This window comes from Puntigrus tetrazona, chromosome 13 (genome assembly GCF_018831695.1).
Source record: "Puntigrus tetrazona isolate hp1 chromosome 13, ASM1883169v1, whole genome shotgun sequence".
NCBI classification, from domain to species: Eukaryota; Metazoa; Chordata; class Actinopteri; order Cypriniformes; family Cyprinidae; genus Puntigrus; species Puntigrus tetrazona.
The window spans coordinates 16963557-16985465 of NC_056711.1; the positions used below are offsets into that span (position 1 = coordinate 16963557).

General features: G+C 37.2%; 2 protein-coding genes across 2 annotated transcripts; one reads left to right on the forward strand and one right to left on the reverse strand.

The window, feature by feature from the left end:
- Positions 1-738: 738 nt before the first annotated feature.
- On the reverse strand, positions 739-11933 carry fhip2a (FHF complex subunit HOOK interacting protein 2). The gene is made up of 17 exons (XM_043255788.1): positions 11606-11933; positions 10475-10553; positions 10223-10392; positions 9190-9294; positions 8963-9085; positions 8612-8860; positions 8340-8536; positions 7650-7764; positions 7405-7481; positions 7109-7301; positions 6095-6267; positions 5145-5288; positions 4949-5039; positions 4345-4488; positions 3965-4105; positions 3645-3748; positions 739-3433 (listed from the first exon to the last, which is right to left on the reverse strand). Exons 1-17 carry the CDS (start codon positions 11648-11650, stop codon positions 3322-3324), a joined length of 2262 nt encoding a protein of 753 aa, XP_043111723.1. The 5' UTR covers positions 11651-11933; the 3' UTR covers positions 739-3321.
- Positions 11934-12573: 640 nt separating this feature from the next.
- zfyve21 (zinc finger, FYVE domain containing 21) lies at positions 12574-21646 on the forward strand. The gene is given in 8 exon segments (XM_043255894.1): positions 12574-12766; positions 14022-14072; positions 15213-15381; positions 16252-16327; positions 16412-16503; positions 18443-18493; positions 18862-18992; positions 20947-21646. Coding segments are annotated over 8 exon segments (732 nt in total). The 5' UTR covers positions 12574-12640; the 3' UTR covers positions 20983-21646.
- The last annotated feature ends 263 nt before the right edge of the window (positions 21647-21909 follow it).

Consider the following 21909-nt stretch of genomic DNA (forward strand, 5'->3'; position numbering starts at 1 on the left):
AGCGATCCAAAGTAAACATCTGTAAAACAGAACATAGTTCAGCATTATTAACAGCTGTGAGCTGGAGAAAAGAGGCTTTACACGTCTCTTTAAAAAGCTACACTTGATTGCAATAACAGGTTAATACAGGCTAGTATTATTAGGCACACTATATATGTCTATATATATCTATATATGCTGTGTTTTATATTAATTATACACTTATATATTTTGTTAAAGCACAAAACCATCTAAGCAACCTATAACATTTATTGGTATCCATAATGTTTGAATGCAACGCGGTGAATATTAAAGTTCAGCAAAATGTGAACATACACGTTAAGTTTCATTCCACGTCGCCCCTGGCTGACTATTCCTTTTCACCTAGAAACATTTCATATTTCAGTTGAGGCTAGCTCCCGTTTCTGGTGGAAAGACACGCTGCATGGTTTAGAGAGCGAAATTTTGCAGGAACGAAGAAGGTCCAAACTACAGCCCACGGGCCATCTGCAGCAGCCTGCGAGATTTTAAAATTAGATCATAAAATGGCCCACCAGTGTGAAATGAAATGAAACTCATAACTGACCGGTTGTGTTGGCCTCCCGTAACGGCTATATCAAACGGGAGTTCAGAAAAAATGTTCGATTTCCGCATCACATCTGCATCCCCTGAAATGAAACATTAGCGACATGCAACAACGAGAACGCATTCGATTTAGCCAGAAACAAAACGCTCAGCAAAACCACTCCATAACAAATCTGAAGAAAGCAAATGTTTTAATTAGGACGGAGTGAAATGAATTAAAGTAAGCCACAGGACACAACAAACCTCGTTACAGAGATTTAGAGGCCCGGCGGAATCAAGCAACTGAGATCTTATGACATTTCATCCCTAAAATGGCGACCATTTAACTCTGTTCTTCTAAAAAAAGTGTCACATTGTGACACCGTGGCAGTGGCGCTCAAAAATCGACAGAAGTTACCTCCTGACACGTCTCTCAAACGAGTGAGCTACATCTGTACAAGTGACGGGAATAAATCAGTCAAGCAGAACAGCATTTGGATGAATTACATATTCAGAGAAAACTAAATTAAATGTACAGCAGAAAGCTCAGAATCATTTGAACCAATGGAATACACTGCTTTACAACTTTTTTAAAAAATAAGATTGACGGTAAAATAAAAGACCGATTTTTTTTAGATGTATAACTCCAAACTGAGATTGCAGAGGTTATAGGCTGTAACCAATTACTGCATTTAAAATAAGGCATCACAAATATCCCCATAAATAGGCGAAAGAAGACAAAAATGATCCCCCAAAAAACAATGGAAGGTCAGATAGAGCAGGAATATGCTTTCCTCCGCTGCATATTAACAGATATGACCTCGCATGCATTTTACACCAGACATCACTACTGTTATAACTGTACATTTGTATATACACAGTTCTGAACTCGGTATAAAATGTGCATGGATCAAGAATTAAAAAAAAAGGAAAAGATGCATTATTTTTCTTTCTGTTGCTCTCATGTTGCTCCTGTAAAGATACATCCTTTGGTTTTAAAGAAAATACAATTAAAAAGACAGACAGTAAAATGCATATACTGACACTAGTGTGCAATTTTCGAAAACAAATGCAAACCTTTACACAATGCCAATGTGCTTTAAATATACACATACATCATGGATGGAACCAATGCAAAGTAATGATTGTGATACTTAAATCTAAACCCTGTAAAGATTGTTAAATAAAGCCAAGATGCCAAGGCATTGTGAGAAGGCCCTGGAAGCCAGCCATCCAAAAATAAAATCAAAAAACCCAACCCTGCTTCAAGCTGTGCCCCTTCTTTGCCAAATGTACACAGTGTGCATTTAGCACAGCATGTGCTTTACGATGAGCAGGAGCAGATGAAGAGAGCAGCTTGATGAATAACACTATTGCTGGTATAATACCACACTGCCAAGTAACGCAGACACACAATGTTAAAGATCCCTTGTAAGGAAGCAGCTAAACTCTAAACCAGATTCTGTGCTTCAAAAGGAATAGTTCACCTAAAAATTTACATTTCGTCATAATTTACTCACCCTAATGTTGTTCCAAGTCATATTTCCATTCACTCTGTGATTTTTTGCTACCAAGCTTTAAAAAAAAAAAAAAAAAAAAAAAAGCACAATAAAAGTATAAAAATGATTGATTTTACTTTATTACTCAAGAACTGTACTCCGCGTCTTCCTAATCTTGATTTATAAAATTTTGCCCATTTAAACAAAAGTACTGGACAACTTGGCAGAAAGCGCACAAATTTAAATGAACCATTTTTAGGGTACTTTTTGTGTCTGTTACTATTCATGTCACATCCATTGCATGCCGTTTCATAGAAACTCTCGAGTTTCAACGATGCAAGGACAGATGCATCATCACTGTTGTTAGGTGAACTATTCCTTTGAAATTATTTCTTAAATCTATAATAAATACGTGATGATACGGGACGAAGGACGCAGCTACTGTCTAGCTGAGACCAAGGCACACACATAACATGTCGAGGTTAACAACTAAAACGATTTAGGAACACTGTCAAAACATGAAGGATGAGGCTCTCTGGGGATGCACCAGTGGAAACTGGTTTGAGTGCAAATGTGCCCAATGTCAAATCAATCCAGACCACATTGCTTTTTCTGTTCGCTTAAAAAAAAAAAAAAAAAAAAAAAAAAAAAGGTGACAAACAAAAACGAGAGGATTCGCTTAAAATGTTGCTCGTTTTCTGGTTCTCCAATTATTTAAAAACAGATAGACTTTGAATCCTGAGTTGTTGTAATTTTTCATTACAAATTAACTTTGCATTAGATATTTATATCAGCGCTATTTTTCTCAGAAGAACAGAGAACAAAATATGACAGTATCTTCGATACTGCAAGTGACAAACAATAATTAATAATTAAATATTTAATTTAGCACATTCTTCTTTTTACTTATTGTATGTTTTCCATTGCTTTAATCGAATTTAAATCGATTTCGTTTTGAACCTAATTTTTTTTTTTTGGCATGAAGTGTTATACTTTTTTTCTTTACATGTCAATGCTACAAAATCCTCCCCAGGCGGTCAGTTCGACGAGAGTCACAATTCTTATAACGAAAATTTTCCTCTCCGGTGCCTTTAAAACAGTACGGGTTATGGAAACGTCCCAGAGATAACGCGAATGAAACATCCTTGAATGCGAGTCCTGCCGCAGGCAGCAGTCTGGGCTGAGGGATGAGTGCAGTAGGGTTTGTCGTTCCTGTGTCATCCGCCCCCTTTCGCCTGTTTATTCATCTGTTTGTGTCCTGTGCACAGCGGTGAGAGGATCAAGGGGAAGTGGAGGCGGATGCATGGAACTTCACAAACGCGATCGCCGCGAGCTCTTTGCAGAACTCCTCCAGAACGATCACCCCCTCGAGCAACGTCACGTGATCAACGCTGCAAGACAAAGATAAACCTATTCATCGTAGAAAAACAGATACTCAGCAAAGAAATAATCTATTTCGAGGCTGCACAACACGTAAAATTCTCACATGTTCAATCATAATAGTCACACTGGTTTAAAATTAAGAAGCAGTAACACCGTTTTATGCATTCATGTTCGAACATTGCATCTTTTGTGCCTGTATGTACATATATGCATCGTTACCTCATTCCTTCTGGCTCTAGTCCCAGCAGTCTCTTCCTCACCAATAGGAGTTTAGGGGTGAAATCAGGAATGCGGTGAGTTCTCAACATCAAATCACCAACCACCTGATCAAAGCATCCACATACAACAATAGGTTAAACGTTCAAAGAGGTTTCGAAATTAATTCTGTCATAATTTCATTTAAATTGGTCATCATAATCGAGGCATACTGAGCAATTACATACGAAGAAGTTGTTAAATAAGGCAGGTTTGCGCTTTGAAAACTGATGATTTTGATTGTGTCTGCAGCAGCGATTTAGTGTGGAGGACAGTAGACGTACCCTGACGATGACTGAGAAGAGAGACCTGCAGCCTGGCGCCAGGTTAATGTATGGATCCAGCAGGTACTCGTGAAGATGAGCGTGAGGCAGCAGAGACAGCTTAGACAACACAGACGTCACCTGCAGGTTAACATCATATGGCTGGATGGAGACAGAGAGAACAAGAGAGACATCAGCAAAGCATCCAGATGTAGAATTGCTTAAAAATAAAATGTATAAACTACGTATAGAAAGTGAACGAGCACTAAAATGACAAAAACACTACACAAGTATGATAGACGGAAGGCATAACTGTGCACTGCAGTCCATATCTTTTGAAGCTAGTGCAGTTGCTTTTTTTAACGTTGTCACGCATATCAATAAACGTCTAGTTTACACACCTGATCAAGGATTCGCCCCATTCTGTCAAACAACACTTTGAGGAAGTGCCCTTCGGAAAAAGGACTGTCCAGATTGCACTTCTCGAAGGGTTTTGGACTGCTACGCCAGTCCCACCTCTGACAAACTCCACAATAGTCCCGAAACTGTCAACACACAGCCAAATATGATTATCATCACATTTAAATGGAAAAGATAAACAATAATAAAAAAAATGCAGAAATAATACTGCATTAACAACAACAGGGTAACTTTAACAGTACTTCAATATGGATAAAAAAAAATAAAAAAAATGATTAGGAAATTACAGCGCAACAAATTTGTATGTAATGATTTATAAACGCATGATTTACTCTATTAGTTGTGACAATGTTAATATGTTGCAAGGCATGTTCAAATAAACCACAAAGCCTTTTTATTCTATATTGTATCATAATAAATCTTATAATAATTGTAGCAGCACACTTTAGTAGTATGTATTTGTAAAATTCTATAAAATCACATGGAACGAGGGCATTGGTGAACTAAAGCTATTGAATATATTAAATATTCACAATTTTTTACTTTTATTTTCTTACTCTACCTTCCATTTGATTTATTTCTCACCTGTCTGTGTGCATCTCTCAAGTAGGTGTCATATCCTGTGCCTTCAACCTGATAGGATGACTTAGCCTCATCGGGAACCAAACACAGGAAACTACAGGAAAAGCACACAATTTTTTTTTTTTTTTTTTTTTGTATCTCGTCACAAAATGATCAATCTGGCGCATCACAGCTGGTCAGATGCATCAACCAACAGTACCTGTTAACTATTTTGTGAACCTCCGTCTTCCCATCAGGCTTTGTGTGTTCTGTGCTTGGTGGTGGAGAGCAGCTTAACCAATCAGGGCTGGAGAGTCTGTTATCAGGCGAAAGATCTGAGAACAGCGGGTCTTCTTCTAGATCTCTGGGGGAGCAATACAAAGCAATATGATTAGATGATTACATGCATGCTACAGCTTACAGATAAAGCTGACAAAAGTCAAGTAAGCTACAGTATGAAGCACAACTACAGCAAAATAACATGTAATGCAGCACAATAAAAATCATTTTCATAACATTTATATTATAACAAGGGACTATGGATTCATGTTGCCACATTTCTGAAATTATACTTTTTGAAGAATTGTGTATTTAGATTAGTATTAGTAATGCAACTCTTTATTGAAGTGTCTTTTAAATGCTGTTATCAGCAATCCTCCAGCTTTTTTTACCCAGCGCAAGAGCTTAATCCGTATGAATGTAATATTGTTTGCTAAAAATGTAATTTTTTATTTCTCAAGGCAGAAAATGCATTATGCATTAATTTAAAAGGTAAACCGTGTAATTTGTCAAACAGGTTTTCCCAAGCACTCTCCTTGTTTGTCAGTGATTGCTAAATAGATAATTCTTAAATTCTGTGCAGTGGTCAGTGCAATGCTGTCGTGTTACAATGCACGCTCAAATAAACATCAGTGTCACAGAGACACAGCTTTCAAGTTCTGTTCGCTGGGAAAACACACAACCTTTAATTACTCATAACCTCTAAATTCATTCACAAACAGTATCTATATACAACATCCAACAACCAAAACACATTTAAAAGTATCACTTTGGTTGACTTGCAATTAAGTTTATTAGTTCAGATCTTGATCTAGCACGTTCTAGAACCACGCAGACGTGTGGAGCAGAACCATCTGGAGGTTTAGCAGCAGTGGAAGCGGCGGCTCTTACACGGCGTCATGCGGTTGGCCGTTCTCCATGTGCTCGCGCTCCTCTCGTTCCTCTGGCTGTTTGTTCTCCGTGTAGTTGCGTTCTTCCAAGCAGCGCAGCACCAGGTTTTGCAGAATGTGCTGACACGGTTTCTGCAGCAGATGCTCAAAGAGACGCAAGGTCATGATGCTTATCTACGACCAGACACAGAACCAGAACCACATGAATATACAAACATTAAAACTGCAGCAGAAGATCTATAATCAGTTATCCATCCGTTTAGTATTTCCAACTACTCTGTAAGGTTTTAATAGTTTCCAGTATTTTGCAGATCAAGAATGAATCTATGTATAGAAATAAATACAATGCCTTGTGAAAATATTTACTCCCTTCAGTTTTTTTTTTTTTTTGCATCGTGTTAAGTTTCTGCCTTATGTTAAAATACCTTTTTACTCCATAAACCATAGCAGTGTGGCAAAAAAACTGGTTTTTAACATCTTTGCAAATTTCCATTGCATAAGTCTTCATACCCTCAGGCTCAAAGACCCAAGATTCTCTGTTCTGATTGACCTTGATTCTAAGCATCATGTTTGAAGGAAACCGGCTTTGCTTATGACCTGATTTCTGGAGAAACCTGAACATGTGCATCTGCCCCCATCCAACCTGACAGAGCTTGAGAGGTGAAGAGGAGAGTGGCAGATAATTGACAAATTGCTGATGAGCAAAGCTTGTTGCATCAAAAAAAAAAAAAACACGAGACTGTACAGATGCTTCAGCTAAATATTTCGTTTGGGGTATGAATACTTATGCAATGCACTTAGTTTTTATTTTTAATAAATTTACAAAGATGTTAAAAACCTGTTTTTCGATGTATACTTATGATGTATGGAGTGTAGAAAAATGTGGAAAAAACTAATTCAAAGCAGTTTAACATAAGGCAGGAACATAAAATGTGGAAAAAAATGAAGGGGTAGGAATACTTTCGCAAGGCACTGTAAATATGAATAATATACATATATGCGGATCCAGGGTTACCTCATCTGACAAGTGGTCACAATGTTCTATGAGTCTGTGTCTGAGGGGATGCTGGGTAATGCCAGCAGGCGTCTCTGGTCCCGTTTCTTCTCCCAGCAGGAAGTAAACAGTCTCCTGAAGCAGGGCTTCTGATGTCACCTGTCTGATGATCCGGTTTAACAGGGCCGTTGAAGTCAGAATGCCTACCTCTGACCTGGTTGAGAAAGTGTGAAGAAATGTGTGTAAAAAAGGGAACTGGTGTAATTGCAAAAAATGTGAGACTAGTAAACAAACCTGTGATAGCTTTCATAACTTACGTTTGCATTAGCTGAGGCTCCATTATGGCAACAAAAAAGCGCTCTCTCACAGCCCGAGCCAGAACTGCAGCAGCCGTCTAACGTTACAAAACACAAACAAGTTACAAAATCTGTACATTTTAAACATCTGCTTTAGACAAAAATATCCATTTATATGTTCTTGTAATTTGTGGGCAGACAGTTTGAGCATGACTCAATGTTTACTCATTTTCTGTTTTTTTAATTTTTTATTGGATTGTCTTTACCTTCTGTGCCTCTTTGATGAGCTGATCACAATAATCCAGCCACGATAGAAAAGAAATAAGTGCACGTTTGCCTGCGAAAGCTGCAGCATCTTCTTTTAGGGTATACACATCCAACCTAAAAATACACAGACTCTTAATAAACATCCAAAACAGTTCCATGTACCTTGGACAATGTGGCAAATATACATAACATATTTATGATGATTTGTATGTCAAAAAACTTTATAATATTTACTGAATGATCTAAATGCATTAAGCAATAGAACTATTTTAATTTTCTATTTTAATTATTTTTTTTATATTTAAAATGTAGAAAACACAAAACATGCATGAAAACATAAAATGTTATATTTAAAATATTATATGCGTTTTACTTCATTAAACATTTCCAAAATCTGACTGGCAAGAATGTCTATTTGGTCAATATAACTTTTAATGCTAACTTAAATTAAAAAAAAATAATAATTTGCATAAATACATAAAAGTTATAGATTAAAAATAGTAATATATATATATATATATATATATATATATATATATATATATATATATATATATATATATATATATATATGATTATTAATGCTATTATATTAAAATAAGAATATGGATATAAAAAAAAATTATGCTTAAATCATAAGTATTAAAAATATAACAAGCATTGATCATTGATTTAGAAAATGTATGTACCCCCAGTTTACAGACTCCACAGTTTCAATGTCAAGAGGGTCCATGGACTGGGGAAGGGCCCGGTAGAACTGCGCCAACCGATCTGTGAGAAGTTGACTGAGTTCTGTGTTTTCTGTGAGGCATTTGGCTGCAGCTGGCTCAGGCAAACTGACTATGAGCATCAGACCCTCACATGCCTTCACCACAATACGCCCGTCCTGAGAAAGAGATACGATCAGTTAATAATCATAGAATCAAATTAATCAGGACGACTTCTTGTGTGTTACACTTACTGGACTCTTAGTGAGGTTAAGAAGTGAGCTGACTAGGTTGTAGTTGTCGTTGTTTGGCAGTATAGTGTGGACGGAGGATGGACTAGCTTCCCCTGGGCTGCTGGCATGACAGGCTGCTGCTTCTTTCAGTGGAGATGTGATCAGACCGGGACTTTGGTTTGGGTTTTGCCCCGTATCTGGGGAAGATGTATCCTCTTTCACCGAATCAGCTCCACCATCTTTAGCAGCATCCAGCTTTTTATTCTTATTCTGGAGAAACACACAAAGACATGCCAATGGGAGATAATGAGCGCCTACACCGTGCCTATATGCTGATTACACAAGCAGATTCCATAAATCTCAAGCACTCACTTCAAGGAAGAAGTTGACGAGGTAAGGGTCCTGTTTAAGTTTTGTGCAGACAGTACACAGAAACTGGATCTCTTCGTTCTCTGTAGGAGCAGCCAGAACCTCGCCACACAGGCGGACCAGTTTCTGAGGAAACGCAATCAGGTACATCAGGCGTGGTTGCTTATACATGAGCCGTTTTTTTTACATTTAAAAGTGCAAAGAGAGTTTAAAACTGTAATCCTGATCACCTGTACAGGTCTGTGCACATTGATGTGAGGCAGGAGTGGTTGGCGAATTCGACCCAACAGCTTGGTGTAGAAACTCAGAACCTGTTGTTTCATTCCAGGAGGACACTGAGGAGGAGCACACAAGACAGAAACAAAACTTTAACACTCGCTTTACCGGTACTGTGATCAATGACTCACGGGTATTAACCATTTAGTTTACAATAATTCAGCAAACGCCACCATTCATAAGTTTGGGGTCGTTCGGTTTTTATTGTCCTTATAGAATGTTTATTCTCAAATGTGAGCAAAACTGAATACAACTATAAAACTAATTAAAATAATGATATGTTTGTGCTTTTTAAATTATTTTAATATTCGATGTACCTTGAACATACGTAAATACAGAAAGAAATATAGAAAGCCCTACTAAGTGGTTATTGGTGGGAAAACAACACATCTTCTAGAATTATTAGTGCATCAAATCTACATTTAGAATCAAATCTGAGTCCACATTCAACTCACCCCATCCCATAGAACTGATTCCCATTTAGATTACTAACATAAATGACGCTACAAAATTATAAAGAATGGTGAATAAAGAATGGTTCCCTTTTTACTTTAATAGAAATACTCCTAATAATATCCAGTGTAGAGGTTTGTTAAATCGGATAGGGATGCTCTGCATTCTGTTTTACACAGCCAGACGTTATTTTCCTAATGAGTCAAAGCAACTGACTGTCTCTCTTACTAAATGTGACTCGCAGTAAATTGACAAAAGTCTCTATTGGCCACACTAGTCTCTTTGCTCTGTTCCCAAACCTAGTGAGATGCAATTTTAAGTATTGCATGAATGTAAACGACATTTAGGCATGATGATGCGAATGAAAAACTCCACAGAAACAAATTGTTGAGCATTCAAGAGCTCCAAATGTATAATTTATACGGTTTGATTTCAGAGCCTTCTAAACAAAAAAAGCAATCAATCATTCACGTATTTACAAGTCTGCAACTGACAGAAACCAGCACTAATTCTAAGTAAGGAGTATGAACTCACATCTGCTTTGCCCAGAGTGTAGAGTGTTTCCAGGATCTTGTGATGGAGAAGATACTCCATACAGGGACCCGTCTCTCCTGACTCTCTCTCCCTCTCCTCCTGGGTCAGAATATCCAGCATCTGCTCCAGATGGGAGGGAATGTTGGTGTCCGTCACCGGGGCTTTGTCATCTACAAAAACATGAACAGATGATGCTGACATATGGTTCTTTGGTGTTCAGTAAGCAAGACTGATTTTCACTGGATCTCTTACCTGAGGTTTCTATGTAATAATGGGTGATGGCCTTCCAATGATAGACAAAGTCCTCTTGCAACGGCAGTGATGGCGCAAGCTAAACAACAATAAATAAATAAATAAAGGACAAAATGAAATGCCTACTATATATGTATTTTACAGCAACAAAGCATGTGTGTAAGACTATGTTACAATAGCGTATGCATCAATGGCCCCTGAAGGATTTGGACAATTAGGCTACATCTGAGGGAAAATCTGCACATAAATGTCGCTTTACTCAAAATATTAATAAAAACTTTGTCGGTTAGTTTCAATTATGTTTTGCTGAATTTTTAAGATGTATTAAGTCATTTTGCCATAATACAAAATAAATTATAAACACTATTCACTGATTTCAAACAACGAAAATGTCTCAAACAATATTTTTTCTTGTATTTCTTTTGTACTTTTTTTTTCATTAAAAAAATAAATCGTTCCATCTTTCAAATAAATGTAAAGTGTTGACATTTTATCATCTAATGTTATGCAATTCATACAACTGTGTGTATGACACGCTTTTTTAAGACAAATGGGAAATGTAAAGAAAAAATATGTAAATACGGGCATTTAGATGGTACAATGTAAAGATAATCCTACATTAGTACGTGTGTCATAGTAACAGCTGTTTTGTTTACATCCTGCAAATGAGCTGCTAGCATGCTAACTGGCTAACGCCGATAAGTCAGTGCACATTTCACATCAGATAACCACTATATCTTATAAAAACGTTACAAAGCTCACTTAAACGCGATTAAAACCCTAAAAGCTTTGTGCACGCGAAGACCTTTAGCCAAAACCAACCGAGAATTGCGCAAGATTTAGCACAGCTGCTAAAACACACAGCAAACAAAGGCTTAATATGTCTCGACAATCATAAAAAAAACACAATAAACGACAATCGAGCGAACACACGCCCATAACACACATAAGGAAAGACGTAAATAGTTTCATAGGTTTTGTCTGACATTTGTTATTCATTGCAGAAGCCATTAGCTCATGTGTTTGGCTAACAGGCCTTCAGCACATCAACACCAACCGACTCTCGCCACCTAATTTTCCTAGTCAAACACTCATTTAAATACGGTTAGATGTAGTTTTAAAAGCGCTCACCGCCTCGACAGCGTGCTGTAGGATAGAGGTGAATTTGGAGAACATGTTGTTTTTGGACAGGAGGAGTTTTGCTCTGGAGATCTCCTCTCTCTTCCCTCTGCTCCTTCTGCGGTGATCCAGATTGAAGACTTACACTAAAACACACTCAAATACATGTATACCAATAGCGAGCTAGTGCGTATGTACATTTGAACACACACGGTAACGCAGGTTAAGAAAACCACGAACTGCTACACTGAAACAGTGATACGGGTTTGTCTTTTTAAGGCCACGGTGGCACTTCCATTGCGCTCGAACAAACACCGAGATCCCTTCTGCCAAAGCGCATCAGACCCCGGCAAACTGAAAAATACCAAAAACAATAACAAAAAATTAAATAAATCGCTATTAAATTACATACTGTACTAATATGTAATTATTTGATTTTTTTAAATTTGAGAATTTTAAAAAGATTTTAAAAATACTGTAAATAAAAACGGACAGGATCTAACATAATGAAAGCAGGGGCATGCACAGTTCTCTGAAAATGTTACACTTTAAAACTGTGTACATTATTGTTGTCTTTCTTTAATTAATAATAATAATAATAATAATAATAATAATAATAATAATAATAATAATATTGATCAAGAAGACTCTTATTATAAAATTAGGGACTTTTACATTATGTGTGTCCCGTCAAATTTGTAAATCACAGTTACCGATATATTTTTTAAGGCATAGCTAAAATAAAACATTTCTTTTAAGTATTGGCTCATTTTAATGTTTCACTTAGCTTTGTCTGATGCCTTTTGCCATTTTTTTATATATTATAATATTTTTTGTAGGGTATTTTAGATGTACATACACAACACTGTTAGGATTTAGGTAAAACTGCGTATAGTTTAGATGCTAATATTTAAATAATTAAATATTTTATTTTATTATTTTAGTGAGATAAAGGACTCTTATGCTGAAGGTGTCTGTGTGACTGGTAGTGCTGCTGATGTCTGTACCGTTCTCTCCAGCAGCAGCTGCGCACTCATAAACACAAACATGTCCGCGGTGCCTGACGGCAAGAAGCTGGTCCGGAGCCCGAGCGGACTCCGCATGGTACCGGAGAACGGCGCGTTCACCAGTCCGTTCTCCCTGGACGAGCCGCAGTGGGTTCCGGACAAAGAGGTAATGAATATTGATCACAGCTTACGGCTGTGATGATGCTGTGGTTGGTCTGTCGCTGTCTTTTGGGCGTTGTTTGCTCAAGGCACCAAGAGCCAGTGGAAAATTATTTAGTAAGTTTCTCAGATGGCGTTCTAAAGCAAAAAGACGACCAGACTTGGGGGTTTTGGACAGATTTGATGCCAGATGTGTGTAAACGAACGCTTTTTTTAGAGCGTGTATCATCGATTCTGGGCAACCACAATTAAAACTCTTCATATGGGTAAATGATTGCTATTTGGGGCATTTGAAACAAACTTTGTGCAATGCTTTTATGTTGTGGGAAAGCGACTGTCAAATATTTTAGGTCACGCCCACTTATTAATTATATTAGGGTGTATGCAGAAACCGCTGACTATCAAATTGCACAAATAATCTTACCTACTATATATTTTTAATTTTTTTACTCGTCGTTTTAAACCTGTTATGATATACAGGGCAACTTTTTGTTGCCTTAAAATGTCAACCAGGTGAGAAGCAGGACCCCAAGACTGATCTAAATTATCCAGATGAAAAAAAAGTTGCCTGGCAAAATTGCTCAAAATGTTGCCCAGTGCATCACCAGAATGAGTTTCTCCTGTTGAACACCTAATAAATGTTTGTAAGCAAGCTCTTTCTGATAGTCACGCATGCTAAAGTCAGAGGCTACCTCACACCGTCCAGTTTTCTCCTACTTTTTTACCCTTCAAATAAAGGTTTGCAATGGTGTGATTAAGCAAGTGTTAAATGTCAAGACGTTTAAAGAAGTTCCTATTGAAAAATACGGGCGCTGTTGCACTCATTTATTAATGCATACCAAGTTTTACCGTGTCTGGCTACATAAAAGATAGTCTTGTAGCAATGCATTGTGTATTTTAATGTAGCTGCAGTACCTTGCCCCACAGATCTCTATTGCATGCAGACTACTGTGCAAACTATGAGATGAGTCTAAACGATTTGATTTTTATCTCCGTGAGAGGAGTACGGAGCTGGCCTTTATTATATAAGCATGTTAATCAATTACAGAGCTCATGGCATTTAGGGCCGTGTCGGCAAGATTATGCATTTAATGTTTAGATGTGAAAAAAGTGATCAGACCTGAACTTTTTTGTATTTAAACAGTATGTTCTGGGTTTCTGCAGATGGTGTCAGATAACACTTCTGGATTAAAAAAAAATTGTTTGTGTTATGAAAGGCATTTAAAGAATTTGGCTCATTTTTCATTCTCATCCTCTCTTAGTGCCCCAGATGTATGCAGTGTGACACTAAGTTTGACTTCATCACCAGGAAGGTAAGCTGACAAGTGACGCGTCGCGTGATTTTAAGAGGACAAGCGGTTGTGTCGTTGGTCCAAAGTGGCCTTTCCTACATCTGGATGTTTTGGTTCTACTGATGACCTTTGTCTGCAATTTTTTTAAAAAGCCGTTTACAAATTGTATGCGATTGCTATCGATGGACAAACCGCTTTTGACGTATTTAATTTGACCGTTCGAATTAAAACGGCAACATGTATTTATATATGTATATGTGGTGTCCCTCATTTTTCACTGCTCATTCAGTCACATCCCTTCAAAAAAGGAGAAAAATGTAATTGATTTACCCGCTTTGTTGCTTCAGATCTGTGCGTGCGAATGGCCCTTTATGAGTGTCTTCCTTAAGCTTTAGCGGTTTCATGTGTTTTTAGGTGTCAGTGTTTTTTTAGTTTTGCAATGATATGCCATTGCAAGTTTTCCTTCCTGTTTTTTTTTTTTTTTTTTTTTTTTTTGCTTCCCTGTTCTTCCTGACTTTGTTATGCACTTGAATCTCTGTCTTTGTGGCTATTTCTTTGTGTTCTGTGTCTGGGCATAATATCCATGAAAAAAAAAAAATTATATATATAATTTATTTTCCATATATATATATATATATATATATATATATATATATATATATATATATATATATATATATATATATATACATACATACATACATACACGCACACACACATTTTAGTTCACTTACCCCCCTTTCCTCATACGTAAAGCTTAAGACACTAATCGTTAGAGTATTGGTAGACTATATTTCTCATACCATTATTTTACGTATTTTTGGTTGATAAAGGGATAGTTCACCAAAAATTAAGAGTTCTCTCAATATTTACCTTTTATGTTGTTCTGAAACTGTTTTGAAGTACACATTTTTTGAAGGATGTAACTGAACAGTTATTCTATCTACTAGTGATAGTAATAATAGTATAGCAATATAGAAATAGCTATTGACTTCCTTAGTAATTTATTAATTTTTTTTTAAATATGACAGAATTTTCATTATTTCATTAACACTGTCCCGTTCATTTTTCTCATGCTATGTTTACTGTTTTGAAGCCGACGCGTGTTTGATTGAACCGTGATGGATTTAAAGCACTAAGTGTTTCTTCTGTGCGTGTCAGCATCACTGTCGGCGCTGAGGGCGGTGTTTCTGTGATAAATGCTGCAGTCAGAAAGTGGCTCTTCCCAGGATGTGTTTCGTGGATCCGGTGAGGCAGTGTGCGGAGTGCAGCCTCATCTCACAGAAAGAGGTGGAGTTTTACGACAAACAGCTTAAAGTGCTCACTGCTGGTGGGTTGAACAAACACACACTCAAACGCTTTTAACTTCAAGCCGCTGACACGCTTATACCCACTTTTCCATTCGCAGACTCATTGAAGTTTATGTTGTTGCTAAGTAAAGGCCACGGAGAGCGTGCGGTGTGTTGCGTAACTCATCCAGTAACTTGCTTTTAGTGTGCTTAATAAGTAATCCTTTACCTGAGACTAAACTGCTGCTGGAAACAGAATTTAGTGTAGAATTTGCTTTCTCGTGAGTGTGTGTTTGGCAAGGGTTGTTCTGATGGAATCGGGTGATCTTAGCTAGGAATGCGTATTCTATCGGTACCTTTTGTAGACTCATCCCTCATTGAATATTAATTTTGCATGCTCATTTGTCTTATTTCATGCATGCCTATTTAATTCGAAAACCTTGACGTTTTAATGCAGATTAATGCAGTGGGACTGAAGTGCTGTAAACCTTACATTATTTTATACCTTTGCGCTGCGGGCTTTTAATCATAAACAAATGTCCAATTCCTCCCTCAGAGATCAGACCTGTTATTAATCATTATATATTGCATAAGTAACAAGACGAGTGGGATACATGTACAAATAATACATTAAATGAAACAGAAACTATTTTTGAAATATTGTTTAACAAGTGGTATTTATTTTTCCGTAGGTCATATGCATACTGACTCATATGCATGATCCCCCTTTATGTTAAATTGTATTTATGTAGAAAACCCTTATATGATATAATTTTTTTAAACCCTTTTAGAATTATTATCATATACATTAATGGTAAGACATCTTGCTTAATATAGCTTGTATTGCTATAATATAGGCTATGATGCTGACATGGTATTAAATATGAAAAATAAAAAACCTTGCATTGTAGGAGGAACATTCCTGGTCAGAGTGGACTCCTCAGAGAAATCGGAGACCATGGTCTGCCGTCTGTCCAATAATCACAGGTATGCGATTATGTATGGTATACCAACACACAGATGTACCACTTTAAATGTGATCTATTCTGTCTTAAATCTCTTCTCTCTCAGATATCTCTTCCTAGATGGTGAGAGTCATTTTGAAGTGGAGCTTTCTCGCATTTCCAGTATGCAGGTGTTGACTGAAGGCTCAACCCCAGGAGGTGAGGCTCTACGCGGGCAGACTTTTCACAGCAATACAAACATTGTTTATTATTATTATTATCTTAACATTAGCCAAATGTAATGACCAAAACAGAAGCAAAAACATTTTAGTGAGTTAGCACATTTGCCAGCACCGACCGCACATTTGTTGATGCTAAAAATACTTCTCTGAAAACTTATATTACGTTACTTTTTTTCCATCGAAACAATGCTTTTATCCAAGGCAAGCTAAAATACTAATTTTTAAAATACTTTTCAAAGAATCACCATGCTAGTCAAAACAGAATGTCTAAAATAACTATTTTCTATTTGTAATATATCTTAAAATGTAATTTATTCTTGTGACGTGGTTGTGCTGCGTAATATTTTTGTGGAAACTTTAAAATTCAGATGAATTTAAAACCGTTGGTGCTAAACAATAAATCCAGGTAGACTTGCTAGTCGTCCCCGATAATCTAGCTGGTTGTCGTCGGACAACTGGTTGACCATTGTGACCAAACCTGAATTAGAAAGTGCTGCACGCATTTATAGAGCATCATTAAGTCCTCGTATCAGATTATCATAAATTACTTATAATGGGCATCTTTTCCAAGTGGGTTCTAGATGCTCAGAACGTCCTGTAATGCTAATCAATAAAGACTTTTACTGCCTCCATTCTCTTTCAGAGGAAGGTGAGGTTTCAGCAAGAATCTGGTCTTGGGGTTTGTTTTTAAATATAAATTCTTCCATGTTTATAATAAGGAATATGATTATGCAGTATGCAAGATGACCAGGAAATGTGATATAGATAGATGAATATACAATTGTTGCATTGATTTCTGCTTTAACTGAACGCTGATGGTTATTAACGTTGCACTATAATACTGAATTAACTTAAAGGGTTGGTTCACTCACCTTTTAAAACATCCTAGCTTTGTGTGACCTTCTTCAGTTTAGACGAATCCAATCGAAGTTATATCAAAATTGTCTAGACCCCTCCAAGCCTTTAAATGGACTTAAACGGGTGTTAGCTGTATTCAGTTCAGAAGACGTGGAATAATATACGCGCATTCGTAATAAATCGTCTCCGGAGGTGAATTAAGGCGCCCCGTAGCGAATTCAATGCATTATGCATAAATATCCATATTTCAAACTTAATAAACACTTTCCTCTCACTACTTCTGACTCTGGAAACCAGAAGCGGCCCCGGCGTGTGACGTTATACGTCGGCGTTACGAGCGAGGAGAGAGAACAAAACAAAGCGCCAGTCATGAGTTAGAATCCGAAATAGAATTTGAAAAATGTTGGAGGGTTTTGATCGAATTTTGATGTAGAAACAACATTTCCCAGAGGCGCGCGCACAACGCATACGTCCTACGACAGTCCGCCATGACTTCCGGTTTTCACAGTCAACAGAAGTGAAACAAAAGTGTTTGTTACGTACGAAATATGAATATGCGCGTGTTATTTCACGCTGTCCGAACTTAATACAGCTAACGTACCACCCGTTTAAGCCCATTCAAAGACTTAGGGATCTGGACAATTTTTTAATAGAATTCCGATTGGATTTGTCTGACAGAAGAAAGTCATACACCTACGACGCTTCAAAGGGGATTCGGACGATTTTTATTTTGGGGTGAACTAACCCTTCAACAGTTCTTTACACTATACACTATACAATGGCCCCAGTATTTTTTTTGTGAATGTCACTGCATTAGATGTATCAAACCTTTCTGACTAGCCTCACATTTCTGAGTCATTTCTTACAGTGCCTTTACTATTTTTAAAGGATGTATGAAGTCAGTTCACCATTTATTTCAATGTTTTTTACATGCTACCTGACTTATTCTGTTACCCGTTATATTCTCGTGATGCATACGTTCACTTGAATACACTGTATTTCTTTCCTTTTAACGTTCTCTTCTTTTCTTTAATTTGCCGATTCTCTTCTGCATTAAGAGAAAGATATATGCTCGTACACGAGCTTGCTGGACAGTCAAATTTCTGAAGGTCAGCTTCCCTCTATCTCTCATTTTTTCGTCTCCCCCGTCTAAAATATATGCCATCTAGTTTTTTTTATTGTTTTCCCCTTCATATGATGTAAGTGACCTCGCATGCACTCATTTCCTGTGACATGGCTGTAAAGTAACAGCGTCAAAGCAAGGCAGTCTCATGAACGGCTGCATGCGCATGTTTATTGTGACGGTCCCTCAGACTTCAAGACATCATACTATTCATGATTTCCCTATCATTTATGTTTGTTGGAGATATTACAGTTGCATTTATGGATAATGTTACAAATGTTGCATTGTGCAAATCACATGATAAACCCAAATCTTTGTGTGCAACCCTACCAATCACCTTTAACCTGTTTTTAGGGGGTTCTCTACGGGCCAGCGGCATGGTACTTCAATACAAGCCACCAGGATCTCAAAACCTACAGCAGCTCCACATGGACATTGCTGATGACAAGCGCATTGCGTCTGCCTGGCTTGCAGCCATGCATAAAGTAAGTGTGAATGAAGGAATATATATATATATATATATATGTGTGTGTATATATGTATGTGTATATATACAGTGCCCTCCATAATTATTGGCACCCCTGGTTAAAATGTGTTCTTTAGCTTCTAAAAAATTCAGTTTTGTTCTAAATAACATAGGACCACAATGGAAAAAAAGAGGAAATTCCATCCTTTAATTCAAGTGCATTTATTCAGTGGAAAAAAATCCACATTAAGAAATAATTCTTTTACATCAAATCATGGGTGCCACAATTATTAGCACCCTGATATTTAATACTTTGTACAACCCCTTTTGCCAACAAAACAGCACCTAATCTTCTCCTATAATGTTTCACAAGATTAGAGAACACAGAAAGAGAGATCTTCGACCATTCCTCTTTGCACAATGTCTCTAAATCATCCAGTGACCTGACTCCTCTCCTCTGCACTCTCCTCTTCAGCTCACTCCACAGGTTTTCAATGGGGTTGAGGTCGGGGACTGAGATGGCCATGGGAGGAGCTTGATTCTGTGTGTGGTGAACCATTTCTGTGTAGATTTGGCCACATGTTTTGGGTCATTATCTTGCTGAAAGACCCAGTGACGACCCATCTTCAGCTTTCGGGCAGAGGCCACCAGATTTTGCTTTAAAATGTCCTGGTATTTCAAAGCATTCATGATGCCATGCACCCTAACAAGGTTCCCAGGGCCTCTGGAAGAGAAACAGCCCCACAGCATCACTGATCCTCCCCCATATTTCACAGTGGGCATGAGGTGCTTTTCTGCATACTCATCTTTTGTGTTCCGCCATACCCACTTAGAGTGTCTGTTGCCAAAAAGCTCTATCTTGGTCTCATCTGACCAAAGAACACGGTCCCAGTTGAAGCCCCAGTACCGCTTAGCAAACTCCAAACGTTTGCGTTTATGATTGTGACTGAGAAAAGGTTTTTTCCTTGCACGCCTCCCAAAGAGCTTGTTGGCATGTATATAGCGTCTGATGGTTGTTTTGGAGACTTTGTGACCCCAAGATGCTATCATTTGTTGCAGTTCTTTAACAGTGAGCTTTGGAGAATTTTTATTTCTCTTACCATCCTCCTCACTGTGCGTGGAGGCAAAATAAACTTGCGTCCTCGTCCAGGCTTGTTTACTACTGTTCCAGTTTTTAAACTTCTTAATGATTCCTCTCACAGTAGATATGGGCAGCTGCAGGCGGGTGGCTATTTTCTTGTACCCATTACCTAACTTGTGAAGGTCGACACACATCTGCCTTACTTGAATGGTGTGTTCCTTTGTCTTTCCCATGTTGAAGAGTGGATAAGAGAAATGGCCTCTGTGTCACGTCATATTTATACCCCAGGGAAGCAGGAAGTGATAAATTGCTAATTAAATGTTCCTAGATATTCAGATCAACTTTGTAAACTACTGTAGAAATGACAGAAATACTTCAATTACATTTATTTTATAGGAATTGTTAGGGTGCCAATAATTGTGGAACAAGTTATTTTATGAAAAATAATTATTTGTTAGTCAGGGATTTTTATTTCCCCTTAAAATTCATTTTATATTCACGTTATATTTTTCTACAATTTTCAGTGTGACAATATGCTTCTGCAATAAAAATTTAATTTATTTTAAGGCTTTTAACACATCTTAACCAGGGGTGCCAATAATTATGGAGGGCACTGTATGTGTGTGTGTGTATATATGTGTGTGTGTGTATATATAAACTTTATTTTTTTTATTTGATATATTTGCAGTAATTGCATTTATTATATAATTACGTTTTATTTATGTTCCTAGCAAAATAGTTTACTATAATTTAAATAACCTGATGGTATCATAGCAGTTGTAATATTAATCATCAGTTTCTTCTATGCATCATTCTGTCCCTGTTATCACACAGCCCTAGAGGATTTTGAGGATTCAATATTATATAATATTGGGTTTTTATTTGTCTCCAGGCTGCCAAATTGTTGTATGAATCAAGGGACCAGTGAAACGACACAGCGCCGGAGACAGAGGGATGGACAGAACAAAACGGAGGAGAGAGAGATCAAAACCAAGTATTATGTGTTATTCAGTCTTACATGTACTCTAAGATGCTTGTATGATTTCTATTCAATTTTTTGCTTCTACTCCCTGTCGAGACAGACTAGATTTACTTACAACCTCTCTGTCTGTGCCAAGGGGAGGACCAAGTTTTCCGACGACTCTCGTGCAATATGGACATGTATGATAATATATAAACACCATTTAACAGATGCTTTAAGTGTAGTCTCACGTATCAAAGTTTTGTAAACAAAATATATTTTGTCAGATATTCTTATTTTAACACAAAATGCTGTGTATCTACTTTTTACTGCCCAAGTATTTACAATATGTAGATTTTTTTTCGTGTCTTTTTTTTTTTTCTTTCTTTCGTAACATATTTGAAACACTTTTGGAATTGTTTTTCTTACACTACGGAACGATGTTTCAGGTCTTCATTTGTTAGTAACGTGTTTGCGTCCGCAAGAGCAAGATTTCCCTTTTTTTTAGAAAATTAAAATTAGAGCGGCCAGATTGCCTGGACTCACGTTAAAACTTTGTTCTAGGTCATCGGGTTGTGTTCGCTAATTTTCAATTTTCAATGTACACCAAATAAACATCTTTAGTCCACGACCGACCGTTTCGGTTTTTTTCTTTAAGCTAGAAAGTTTAATACAGTACTTGTGCATTCTTGAAATCTGAAACTGTTATCATTTTGTATAAATATTCGTCTTTTGCGTACATGTTTTTTGTGTGTAAAAATTTGTGTTTGTGATGCAGAAGCATCCTTTTTGTGACAGATCTTTTTCTCACAGCTGCACAGAAATCGTCTTTATGTTCTCAAGATGGGCTACTACTGCCATCTTGTGTCTTAAACACAATAGACCAGAACTGAA

Bases quoted from the DNA above. Each gene is read 5' to 3' on its own strand.
- fhip2a (XM_043255788.1), bottom strand. From the start codon at position 11,650: ATGTTCTCCAAATTCACCTCTATCCTACAGCACGCTGTCGAGGCG. The intron at 8,537-8,611 runs GTAAGTGTAACA...TCTCTTTCTCAG, and splicing joins TTAACCTCACTAAGAGTCCA to GACGGGCGTATTGTGGTGAA. The intron at 3,434-3,644 runs GTAACGATGCAT...TTTGTCTTGCAG, and splicing joins CTAGAGCCAGAAGGAATGAG to CGTTGATCACGTGACGTTGC.